At 44.1% G+C, this 12,979-nt stretch overlaps 1 protein-coding gene across 1 annotated transcript in view; it reads right to left on the reverse strand.

Moving 5' to 3' along the window:
- Positions 1–336: 336 nt before the first annotated feature.
- LOC112267179 (CXADR-like membrane protein) overlaps positions 337–12,979 on the reverse strand; it is an 83,399-nt gene continuing 70,756 nt past the window's right edge. The window contains exons 2-7 of the mRNA XM_042297502.1: positions 9,051–9,208; positions 5,597–5,798; positions 3,849–4,016; positions 2,358–2,480; positions 1,679–1,820; positions 337–901 (exon numbers count right to left, since the gene is read on the reverse strand). Coding sequence (XP_042153436.1) covers positions 448–901; positions 1,679–1,820; positions 2,358–2,480; positions 3,849–4,016; positions 5,597–5,798; positions 9,051–9,208 — 1,247 coding nt within the window. The 3' untranslated portion in view covers positions 337–447. The remainder of the gene's footprint in view (positions 902–1,678; positions 1,821–2,357; positions 2,481–3,848; positions 4,017–5,596; positions 5,799–9,050; positions 9,209–12,979) is intronic.

A 12,979-nucleotide genomic window follows, 5' to 3' on the forward strand; every position in this document is an offset into this window, starting at 1 on the left:
GTCAGAGACACCACTAGGCCAAAATAAAGAGGCGTGGTTCTCCCTCAGTATTTCATGCCCTCATCCCTCCGTCATGTCGTCAGCTGCGTGTCTCCACCGGCACCTGGTGCAGACTTTGGATCTCTTTTCTCAACCCATTCCTTCTTTCTTCCTTTTTCTCTGAACTCTTCCTGTCCTTTTGATTTGATAAATAAAAGCTCCACTCTGGGTTTTTCTTACACCTCACCGCACACAGCGCTGTGCTCGCTCATTGCTTCCCATGACTTCAAAGTAGAAAGAAAAGTGTAAAAATAAGTTATTTAGCCACGAGACAAACAAAAATGTGTTCTGTCTCAGTTTTTTTGTTTTTGTTGTTTTTTATTCAGTAGGGGGCAAGCATTTCTTATTTTCCCTTTTAAAGTATGCATTCATTAAAAGTTTTGGGGTTTATATTATTGATTATTTTAATTACATCCTTTTACTACTTGCATTTCGTTGTTTAACGGAAGAGTTTGTGTCTTTGAAAGGGTGGGTTTTACACATCAACATAGCCAGGACAGACTTTCTTCTCCATCCTACACAGTTTGAAAGGCCTTGGTCTGGGCAGGGACCATGAGAGTGGGGGGAGTGGGCCCAGAGATCTGTTTCCTGGAGTTGATGTTGAATTTGGGGGTGCCAGGGGCTCAGGGGTCTTGTTGGGGGTACCACCGTTGTGTATGCTGGGGGGGACTGGGGGAAGTCAGGGGGTTGTCCATTCTCCTTAAGGGCAGCTATCGCTGGGGGCCGAGGGCGGTGCCCGTGGGGTGCGGTGTTGTGCACCATGGACTGTGTTGAGGAGGCCCCGGAGCGGGAGCTGCCAGAGCGGGATGAGGACAGTGAGTTGGGCTTCACCAGCTTGGCCTTGGGAGCCTCTGCATCCTCCCTGCACAGATACACAAATCAAAAACAAAAACAAACAAGAGCTACTTAGATTTGGCCAGTCATGACCCCAAGCATGCACACAGAGACAAACATAAACTTAGACAAACTCTATGGCCTTTCTGAGGAGAGCCAGTGGAGAAAACGATCTTACACAATCAGAGAAAAGGGTTTGGTGACGCTCCACTGCACTTGCTGCATTATCATCTGGGTCTGACACAAGTGTCTAAATAAAAATAGTCCAACTCGTCTAGGTCTTAATCCACTACATTACACTGGCACCACGGTCACCGACCCCACTTCAGAAAACTGCCCCATCCCATCCCACCCGCTCAGTGGTTAAACATGACATGTAAAAAGGAAACACCTCCCCGTAGTCTGCATTATTTATCTAAACACCAGCAAATAAGCAGCTACACAGCCTCCAAGCAGTGAATTGTTGTCTCTTCTGCTGTAACAAGCTGCGCCATTAGCAGCCTGGAGGCCCCAGTTTACTGTAAATCTCGCTCTGGGAGTCAATCACGGCCTCAATCCGTACTTAGGCCCTGCTGCCTGCTTATGGCTGCTCTGGAGAGGAGAGAAGCTCTGGGCACGGGAGCAGAGAGGTGTGAAAAGGATGGCTCTCAGAAACCATTAAATACTACGCTTGACAATGAGAGATTTATTACAGACACACACGCAAGTGCACATACACGCTTTAGTATTTAAAAAGTTAGACAGAAAAAGAGTGAAAGAGGGACAGAAGATAAAGAGATGCAGGAAGAAGAAGAAAATGACTGACCTGATCTCATTGGGAGTCTCCTCCTCCTCATACTTCTTCTTCTCCTTCTTGCGGAAGACGAGCCAGATGATTAGGATGATGAGGAGAACACCAAAGGAGACGCCCACCACGGCACCTGCCAGCACGCCCATCCCTCGAACATCTGTGGATCATCACACATTTTTGACCTCAGAAGGGCAGCGGAAAACTACCATACATGCACCTGTACATACAGTATCCACACGCAAATATTGATGCTTCTCACGTAAACAATCCCTTTCAAAATAATGATTTAGTCCCGATAGGTAAATCCTGTGAATTTGTGGATGATAGATTTTGCTGGTGTTGTGTGTATTATGTGTTCCCTACAAAGCTATGAATCTAACAAAATGCTATCAAACCATTTCTGTTGCTGTGTTAACTTATAAATCATGTCCCCAACATTTCACCCTGTTGTGACCTTAAAATTCCTGTGCCTTTCTGGAAATCTATTACCGTGACATTGAAACATTACTGTTTGAGCGAAGTCGATGACCAATGGCCACTGTTTTAACGGTACAGTCCCCAGTGTTGTGTTACTGAGGCGCAGGGGAGTGGAGCGAGGAAAAAACAATGTCCAGGTGCTGTTGGAAACTACAGTCATCCATCACCATCATAGCATGGTGTGGTGCGGAGCCGGAGAGCAGCTCTCTCTACTCACACTGCATGGTGACCTCGATGATGCAGTTCTCCTCGCCAACGTCATTGCTGGCAGTGCACTTGTAGACACCTGTACTGTCCTTCGTCAGGTTCCGCAGGGTGACGATCTCTGGATTCTTCAGATCTGTAGGAGAGATAGATAGACTGTGATTTAACAACCTGCTCAACTTGGGAAAGCTGATAGGACCGGGGTCTATGGTGCAGTTAGTGCATGTATGTCCACTACAATGGTTTCAAGCACTTCTACAGTTAGCATGATCTTGAAGAGCAATTTGATTAACAGCATGTAATAAATCCTTGCAGTGAAGTACTGTACTTCATATCAAAGTCTACTCAGCTCTGATCCACTCCATTCTATGATAATCTAGTACAGATCAGCAGCAAGACAAATGCAATGTGAGGCTGTATTTGTATTGAGGCTGTATTAAATTGTATTGATGAGTGTTGAGCCTAGTTAGAACTGACTCAGGTCTGTTTTGGGCTAACCATTCCTGTCTGCAATAGCGTGTCAGCTCTGAGGTATCACACTCTGTGGGATGGAGCAAGAGGAGAGGAACTTGCAAATGTTGATCTTGGCCTCGGAGAGATTGGGTGTACTCATGCACAGAGTGATTCTGGTGATTGAAGACCACCGGGCTCGTAGACCCTGGGGGAATTTAGGGGGAGTTTAAAGAGTTTGTCTGAGACAACGATGGAGATTTACGTGGCTAAGAGTCCCTTAGACATCCCTGTCATGACAGCCATGTGATATTACCTTTCACCACCACCCATAAATAATGGGCCACGACGGTGCGTTGTATCGCCCAATGAAAACGAATTAGACTGAACAGATGTTGTATCATGGAGGTCATTAATTTCTAGGCTTTCGGCATGGGCACGTGTCATCACTAATGCGAGTTGAGTGGGGAGAATAGGTGGTAAAACTGAAACGCAATGAAAGTGTGTTTTGTGCCTCAAAGGGGTAGATGCGTCTAGGATAGGGATTATCAAATAGATTCAGCCATGGGCTGATTTTCTTCTTGAGTGGATGGTCACCGGGTCATAATTAGTAATAATTTGTAGAATGCATAAATCATAATAATTTCAAACCTTGCTTACAGTTGTATACAATCACATATATCTCTCTATTATGCGTGGGAGTACTTTTGAACAGATTTACAAAATTAAAATCATTCAGAGCTGATTTTCTGGTGATTTTACAGTCTTTTATGTCCAAATAAAATCAGCCGCGGGAACAAATTAGGCTGCCAGTTGGGGAACACTGGCTGAATTGCCGGTATCAGGAAGTTTTTGTGCTATAATGAATCTCCATTACATTTTGGTGTTTCGGAGGCAGACTGGAATTTAAGTGTTTGGGGATAAAAATTGTATTCTGGGAAATACTATCATCAAAATATCACATACTATGTAATGTCCTCTTTAGGGGACCTGTGTTTCACATGCACATGGATGAAGTGGCGTACAGCAAGTGTACAATCTACAATCTACTTACCTCTCAGTGCCAGTAGGGGGAGGTTCCCAACACTCTTTCCCTTATCCAGCACCCTCTCCCAATTGTATTTGATAGGGTCTGAGCCGTCACTGGATTTGCAGCTCAGTTTAACATCACTGCCCTCCAGCAGCCTGCCGTCCATCCAGCATCGTGGCTTAGAGGGCTTCACTGTAGAAACAACAGAACAGTAGTTATAAAACACTACAAATAACATTATAATACTGTAGCAGCATGTGTAAACAGGAAATAATACTTAAAGATTCTTGAGTGTAACAGTAGCCTGTCTGTTTCTCATGGAAGCCAATGCTGTGATTACAAGTTGTGTTACAGGCCCCAAACCTAGATCAATAAGTGACTGTGAGTTGGTTTTGAAAGCCTGCAGACAGAGACAGGTCAGGAGAGAGTGCTGTGCTCCTGAGTTCCTGTGGCCTGGGGGTCACTATATGGCCAGCCCTTCTCTAGCTCTATGGCTGCTTCACAGTAGGTGCTCCAGTCCTCCTTATATCTCTCCATCCATCCCTTAACCCATCCCTCCAACCCTCCACCCCTTCCTCCTTCCATCTCCACCCCTTCCTCCTTCCATCCCTCCCCTCCATCCCTTCCCTCCCAGTCTAACTGGCATGGTGAACATGCTGCTCCCACGCTCAGTAAGAGGTATAATGAAGGGGCTGAGGAGAGTGCCGGGGATTCTGCAGTACATCTCACAGCTCTGTCAGGGCCAGTTAGACCAATCTATCTGCAGCCGGAGCAGGCAGAGCGAGGACACACACACTGACACAGGGGCCCAGACCCAGCCAGCCACCAGCTCCTCTACCAACCGATTATCTTAACGTCGGGACTGCAAGAGAAAAATGCAAATGTTCATCTCTCAAAATCAAAAGTGTCACTGCAAAGCTGAGGGCAATTAGTAAAAATCTAGATGCTAACTCAATGAAATGTCTTTATGGAGGAGAGGGAGAAAAGGAAAAAAGGATTAAGAGACTGTTCCATTAAAGTACCAATAACCACCGGTTTAACTGATCTCCCATGATGTTTTAATAAATTGCATGGGAGAATGATCTCATTTCTCCCGTTGGACTACGTTGTGGTATTGCTGCTCTCCACTTGCCTGTCTGTCCTTCAAAGCTGTTTGTCTATTCAACGATATGCAGAGACACATTTACCACAGAGCCAGTGAAAACTAAGCCATTTAAAACAGATCCGCCAAACCTCTGTGTATTGGAGCAATGAAAAAACTAAACAGAACAAATAAAACAACAATGGGGTTTTTGCCCCTCTAAAGCAGCCCAACTGGCTTTGTCATAATAGTTATGAAAGCTGAATGACGGCTCAGAACTCTGTATGGTGTTTAATAATTATAAACAGATAACAAATATTAAATCATCATAAAGAGCTTGTCTGCAGTATATTTGATGACAGAAAACGTATTTTCATATCATGGTAGCAAAATAATTCCTAAGGTTTAACAACTACATTCTGCATCATCTGTTTCAAGCTGACAAGAGGTCAATCCCCAATGCCAGCCATTTTTCGACATATATTAGATTATGTTACTTCTATGTGCCTCAGCAACCATACATCTGAGACCCTCGCAATGGAGAAACAAGGCCAAACAAAAAAATCTAAATCGAATCACTCCATCTGAATCAAATTGAATCATTAGATCAGTCAGCATGAGAGAGGAAATGTGCCTGCTAATTCTCTATTGATTAGCGTGTGTGAGAGACAGAGCTGGAGAGCAGACTCACCCAGCACTATGAGGTTGACTTGGCTCCAGTGGTACTTTCCCCCCATCTTGACCTTGCAGTAGTACTCCCCAGAGTCGGTCAGCTGTAAGTCACTGAGGAGCAGGGAGGCGTCTCCTTTCAGGTAGTCCCCAGCGAAAGACAGACGACTGGTCCCGCTGGTCACCTCGTTGGTGTAAACCTGGCCCCCGAAAAACGTGATGATCTGGGTTGGGGAGAGAGACAATGAGACACACAGAGAGCTGTATGCAGAGAGATATGTAAAGGCATCAGCTCTGTATGTGGATTTAGACATGCATGGACACTGCTTGCTCATAAAGACACATACACATACAGTACAGACATGTACCCTCTATTTGTCTTTCACTCTCTCTACCTTGTAAAAACACACACACAATGGCATCAAACACAGCTGTCACAGCAGCCTATTACTCAGGGCAAGTGAGAGCCTGCAGATGGGGACTGCTAAACGCTGGTGCCACAGCACATCAGTGCCATCGGAGCTGGGTTTACCTGCTGCGCTCGCAGGTGACGTCTGCCCATTTACACACACACACACAAGTTACTGTGCATTTGCATATGGGCACACTCCTGCTGTGTTCATCCATTTTGGATGCGGAGTGTACAGTATTTGCAGGTGTGTATGTGTTTGTGCTTGTGGCTCTGAACATATGTTTATGAGAGGTGGAATGAGTGATCTGTCTAATGTGCAATTGAATTCAATACAGCATCCAACATCAGAGTTCTCAATGTTCCCCTTGTCTGTGGACGGCCTAAGGATGGGCCAATGGGTGTGTAGCACCATTAGCATACGCATCCCCAGGTCAGCGCCAGTGAACCCTGCCCTTGCTCGGGATTTCTCTCCCCTCTGTGCTCCTGACACATGTAGCCTGTACACTCGGCAACAGAGGCTAAATGTTGACAAGCTGCTCTTTTCCATTTCAACACGACCTTCCAGCTGAAATAAAATAATGATTTATTAATTCCGCTACAGGCACAGTCTCGTTTCTAATAAAATGTTCAGACGTTTCATTTTAATTAATGGTGCCTTCAATGTTATCTCCTCGTTAAATATTCAATGCAATGTGCCAGCGTCTTCAGAGGTATCAAAGACATTTGTTTTCCCCTTTCTTCCCTTCTCTCCCTCCTCCCTTCTCCCCTCCTCCCTTCTCTCCCTCCTCCCTTCTCTCCCTCCTCCCTTCCCTTGTGGAACCAAATCTCTCATTGCTAATCAACAGATCAGTGTGTAAATGAATGACTTTCAAATACATTTGAAATCTCTTTCATCTGATAAGGCCTGTTGAGATTTCACGGTATTACTGTTATCAGATGTTCGTTTTTTCTTAATGAAATGTACTAAATCAAAACAGAAACTGAAACTTTAACATCTTCTGAGAGCTAGAAGACAAGTAATTACATTAGGACTGTTTTTAGACTCGGGTAGATGATAAAAGGTGGGTGATAGGATGGATCCATTTTTATTATATTAAGAGCTGGCAGTATTGATGTTGTCTAATTCATATCTCAGGGACTGGAATGTCTAGGTATACTATTTTCACAGCTGTTGTGATGTACAGGCTTCTCTGGTCTAATGTACAGGCTTTATTTAGTAACTGTGTCTCAGGAGGACTTTCAGCCACAGTAATTTGTTTACTACTGTATCTCAGTCGATATCGTTTCACTTCAGGGAATCTGAAAAAGCCTACAGTATATTCGGAATGTATTCAGACCCCTTCACTTTTTCAACATTTTGTTACATTACAGCCTTATTCTAAAATGTTTTAAATAAAACATTTTCCTCATCAATCTACAAACAATATACATACAAATTTATAAAAAATAAAATGTAAAAAACTTATTTACTTCAGTATTCAGACCCTTTGCTATGAGGCTCGAAATTGAGCTCAGGTGCATGCTGTTTCCATTGATCGTCCTTGAGATATTTCTACAACTTGACTGGAGTCCACCTGAGTTCAACTAAATTGATTGGACATGATTTGGAAAGGCACACACCTGTCTACATAAGGTCCCACAGTTGATAGTGCATGTCAGAGCAAAAATCAAGCCATGAGGTCGAAGGAATTGTCCGTAGAGCTCCGAGACAGGTTTGTTTCTAGGCACAGATCTGGGGAAGGGTACCAAAAAATGTATGTAGCAATGAAGGTCCCCAAGAACACAGTGGCCTCCATCATTCTGAAATGGAAGACGTTTGGAACCACCAAGGCTCTTCATAGAGCTGCCTGCCTGGCCAAACTGAGCAATCGGGAGAGAAGGACCTTGGTCAGGGATGTGACCAAGAACCTGATGGTCACTCTAACAGAGCTCCAGAGTTCCTCTGTGGAGATGGCAGAACCTTCCAGAATGACAACCATCTCTTCAACACTCCACCAATCAGGCCTTTATGGTAGAGTGGCCAGATGGAAGCCACTCCTCTGTAAAAGGCACATGACAGCCCGCTTGGAGTTTGCCAAAAGGCACCTAAAGGACACTCAGACCATGAGAAACAAGATTCTCTGGTCTGATGAAACCAAGATTGAACTCTTTGGCCTGAATGCCAAGCGTCACGTCTGGAGAAAACCAGGCACCGCTCATTCCCTGGCCTATACCATCATACTGTGGGGATTTTTTTTCAGCAGCAGGGACTGGGAGACTAGTCAGGATGGAGTGAAAGATGAACGGAGCAAAGTACAGAGAGATCCTTGATGAAAACATGCTCTAGGGCACTAAGGACCTCATACTGGGGTGAAGGTTCACCTTCCAACAGTACAATGACCCTAAGCACAGAGCTAAGACAACTCAGGAGTGACTTTGGGATAAGTCTCTGAATGTCCTTGAGCGGCCTAGACAAAGCCTGGACTTGAACCCGATCGAACATCTCTGGAGAGACCTGAAAATACTTGTGCAGCAACGCTCCCCATCCATCCTGACAGAGCTTGAGAGGATGTGCAGAGAATAATGGGAGAAACTTCCCAAATACAGGTGTGCCAAGCTTGCAGTGTCATACCCAAGAAGACTTTAGGCTGTAATCGCTGCCAAAGGTGCTTCAACAAAGTACTGAGTAAAGGGTTTAAACTTATGTAAATGTGATATTTATTTTTTACATTTGCAAACATTTCTTAAAACCTTTTTTTTGCTTTGTCATTATGAGTTATTGTGTGTAGATTGATGAGGGGGAAAAAAACGTTTTAATCCATTTTAGAATAAGGCTGTAACATAACAAAATGTGCGAGAGTAAGAGTAAACTGTAGGAAGTAGAAAAGGGCTGAGATGGGAAGAAAACAAATTGGAGGAACATTGTGTTGTATTAGTGTGCCTTTGAAAAAGCTATTAAAATAAATCAGATTGGTTGCAACAAAGAGATTGAGGGTGAGAGGGGGGGTATAGAAAAGGAGAGAGAAAGAAGGAAAGAGAGAAAATGACAATGAAAGAGGCAAGAGAGAGAGAGCTGCTTCCTCACCACTCTCTGCTTGGAGTTGGGCTTCTGCAGTAGCCACTCGATGTCAAGCAACTGCACATTGGATTGCCAGAACTGATGGTGGCACGGCAGGGTGGTGTTGTCTCCGACGACTCTCTTCATTTCTGTCTGGGCGCCGGCCGTCAGCAGGCTCAGCAGCACTATATATATATATATATATATATATATATATATATATATATATATATATATAGAGAGAGAGAGAGAGAGAGAGAGAGAGAGAGAGAAAAAAAAAAAAAAACAAAGACACTGTCAGACAACTAGAACCAGATACACCACCAGACAGCAGCCACAGGCAGAAAATATCTGGAGTAAAAAACATAGTGAGATAGGAAACCCCATCAGAATTACTAGGACATAACACATAATAGAAACAGAATCAAACAAACAAACCCATCTGAACCACAATGAGACAAAGACTATAACTAGAGTCAATTTCTCCCAAGCTCACCTAGCTGTCAGGTTGTTTGCTGTACGACAGGGTCTGAGTTGCACTAGGCTCCGTCAGCTGTGTATGTGGGGCTTGTGGCTTGGACCCTGGCCAGTGGCCAGACTGTCAGGGCATGCTATGCAGTGGGGGTCGCAGGGTTAATTTATTGGAGGATGCTGGACAGCCCCGCTGGGTTGAGGGGAATTGGACAGAGGCGTCAGGGGGATTTAAAGAGGGATGGAGCTCGTGGGGGCCGTTGGGTGATCAAGGGGACATACGACTCCCTTCCACTGGTAGACCCAGCACAGGGAAAACAATGCACTTGCTCCACAGCCCCCATGACGCCTCTGGCTTACTCTCTTAAATGCGCTAGATATTTTTGGTGCTTCAGCATTAACCTAACGCACATTTCATTTAGCCACTGCAGAGAGCCAGCTAAGAGCCTGGCTTCGAAGTGCTCTAAATAAAGTTATCAAACGCTTGTTCGGCTGCAGTATGTCCTGGTCATGTAAATATACTCGTTTTTATTACTCAGTGGTGTGTCGCTGATTAGGTGCTGAGTGGTTCAATAAATCACTAAATATACAATGTGGTATACAAACACTGTATTTCCTGTGGGCTGGCCCTGGGTATATCGGGGCTTGAGAGAATAAACAGACAGCGACTCATTGAAAGAATGCCTTTGTGCCCTATCACCCTCGATCACATGTTGTCAATGCATCAGCCGGAGGCACATTTCTTCTTATACATTGGCCAGCCTTTCAGGAACAGCACACGTAAGAGCGGTCAGAGTCAATGAGAATGATCGCTCGTCTGCCTTATAAAATAGGTGACTTGGTGTAGGGATGTGGTAAAGAGGGTGACATCTTAAAAGTTCTGTCACTTTTACCCTGCCTTCATGTACATACAGTGCCTTGCGAAAGTATTCGGCCCCCTTGAACTTTGCGACCTTTTGCCACATTTCAGGCTTCAAACATAAACATATAAAACTGTATTTTTTTGTGAAGAATCAACAACAAGTGGGACACAATCATGAAGTGGAACGACATTTATTGGATATTTCAAACTTTTTTAACAAATCAAAAACTGAAAAATTGGACGTGCAAAATTATTCAGCCCCCTCAAGTTAATACTTTGTAGCGCCACCTTTTGCTGCGATTACAGCTGTAAGTTGCTTGGGGTATGTCTCTATCAGTTTTGCACATCGAGAGACTGACATTTTTTCCCATTCCTCCTTGCAAAACAGCTCGAGCTCAGTGAGGTTGGATGGAGAGCATTTGTGAACAGCAGTTTTCAGTTCTTTCTTTGGATTCAGGTCTGGACTTTGACTTGGCCATTCTAACACCTGGATATGTTTATTTTTGAACCATTCCATTGTAGATTTTGCTTTATGTTTTGGATCATTGTCTTGTTGGAAGACAAATCTCCGTCCCAGTCTCAGGTCTTTTGCAGACTCCATCAGGTTTTCTTCCAGAATGGTCCTGTATTTGGCGCCATCCATCTTCCCATCAATTTTAACCATCTTCCCTGTCCCTGCTGAAGAAAAGCAGGCCCAAACCATGATGCTGCCACCACCATGTTTGACAGTGGGGATGGTGTATTCAGGGTGATGAGCTGTGTTGCTTTTACGCCAAACATAACGTTTTGCATTGTTGCCAAAAAGTTCAATTTTGGTTTCATCTGACCAGAGCACCTTCTTCCACATGTTTGGTGTGTCTCCCAGGTGGCTTGTGGCAAACTTTAAACGACACTTTTTATGGACATCTTTAAGAAATGGCTTTCTTCTTGCCACTCTTCCATAAAGGCCAGATTTGTGCAATATACGACTGATTGTTGTCCTATGGACAGAGTCTCCCACCTCAGCTGTAGATCTCTGCAGTTCATCCAGAGTGATCATGGGCCTCTTGGCTGCATCTCTGATCAGTCTTCTCCTTGTATGAGCTGAAAGTTTAGAGGGACGGCCAGGTCTTGGTAGATTTGCAGTGGTCTAATACTCCTTCCATTTCAATATTATCGCTTGCACAGTGCTCCTTGGGATGTTTAAAGCTTGGGAAATCTTTTTGTATCCAAATCCGGCTTTAAACTTCTTCACAACAGTATCTCAGACCTGCCTGGTGTGTTCCTTGTTCTTCATGATGCTCTCTGCGCTTTTAACGGACCTCTGAGACTATCACAGTGCAGGTGCATTTATACGGAGACTTGATTACACACAGGTGGATTGTATTTATCATCATTAGTCATTTAGGTCAACATTGGATCATTCAGAGATCCTCACTGAACTTCTGGAGAGAGTTTGCTGCACTGAAAGTAAAGGGGCTGAATAATTTTGCACGCCCAATTTTTCATTTGTTAAAAAAGTTTGAAATATCCAATAAATGTCGTTCCACTTCATGATTGTGTCCCACTTGTTGTTGATTCTTCACAAAAAAATACAGTTTTATATCTTTATGTTTGAAGACTGAAATGTGGCAAAAGGTCGCAAAGTTCAAGGGGGCCGAATACTTTCGCAAGGCACTGTATCTACCTGAAATACCTGGTACCTCTACACATTGATCTGATATGGGTACTCCCTGTGTGTAGCTCCACATTGATCTGATACTGGTACTCCCTGTGTGTAGCTCCACATTGATCTGATACTGGTACTCCCTGTATGTAGCTCCACATTGATCTTATACTGGTACTCCCTGTGTGTAGCTCCACATTGATCTTATACTGGTACTCCCTGTGTGTAGCTCCACATTGATCTGATACTGGTACTCCCTGTGTGTAGCTCCACATTGATCTGATACTGGTACTCCCTGTGTGTAGCTCCACATTGATATGATACTGGTACTCCCTGTGTGTAGCTCCACATTGATCTTATACTGGTACTCCCTGTGTGTAGCTCCACATTGATCTGATACTGGTACTCCCTGTGTGTAGCTCCACATTGATCTGATACTGGTACTCCCTGTGTGTAGCTCCACATTGATCTGATACTGGTACTCCCTGTGTGTAGCTCCACATTGATCTTATACTGGTACTCCCTGTGTGTAGCTCCACATTGATCTGATACTGGTACTCCCTGTGTGTAGCTCCACATTGATCTGATACTGGTACTCCCTGTGTGTAGCTCCACATTGATCTGATACTGGTACTCCCTGGATGTAGCTCCATTCTCATGCAATTTACTCCCCGTGTTTCTATTTAAATGTTGTATTATTATTTTTCAACTCTGCCTCGTTGGGATAGGCTGATAAGCAAGCATTTCATGGTAAAGTTGTAGTCGACAACTATGGCAAATATATTTTATTTGGTACATGGAGGGAGGTATCATACATGCAAACCCGTTATTCATAAGCGGTTGAATGACTCATAATGATGACATCATTACTCTGTGAACTTTGTGTGCAGCTCTAAAACTTTATTTGACTTTCACATTTCCCTGATGCAATAACCCTGGGCTCCACACCAGTCACTCACATCCATCTGAGTCACCACG

Source organism: Oncorhynchus tshawytscha, linkage group LG14, assembly GCF_018296145.1.
Source record: "Oncorhynchus tshawytscha isolate Ot180627B linkage group LG14, Otsh_v2.0, whole genome shotgun sequence".
NCBI classification, from domain to species: Eukaryota; Metazoa; Chordata; class Actinopteri; order Salmoniformes; family Salmonidae; genus Oncorhynchus; species Oncorhynchus tshawytscha.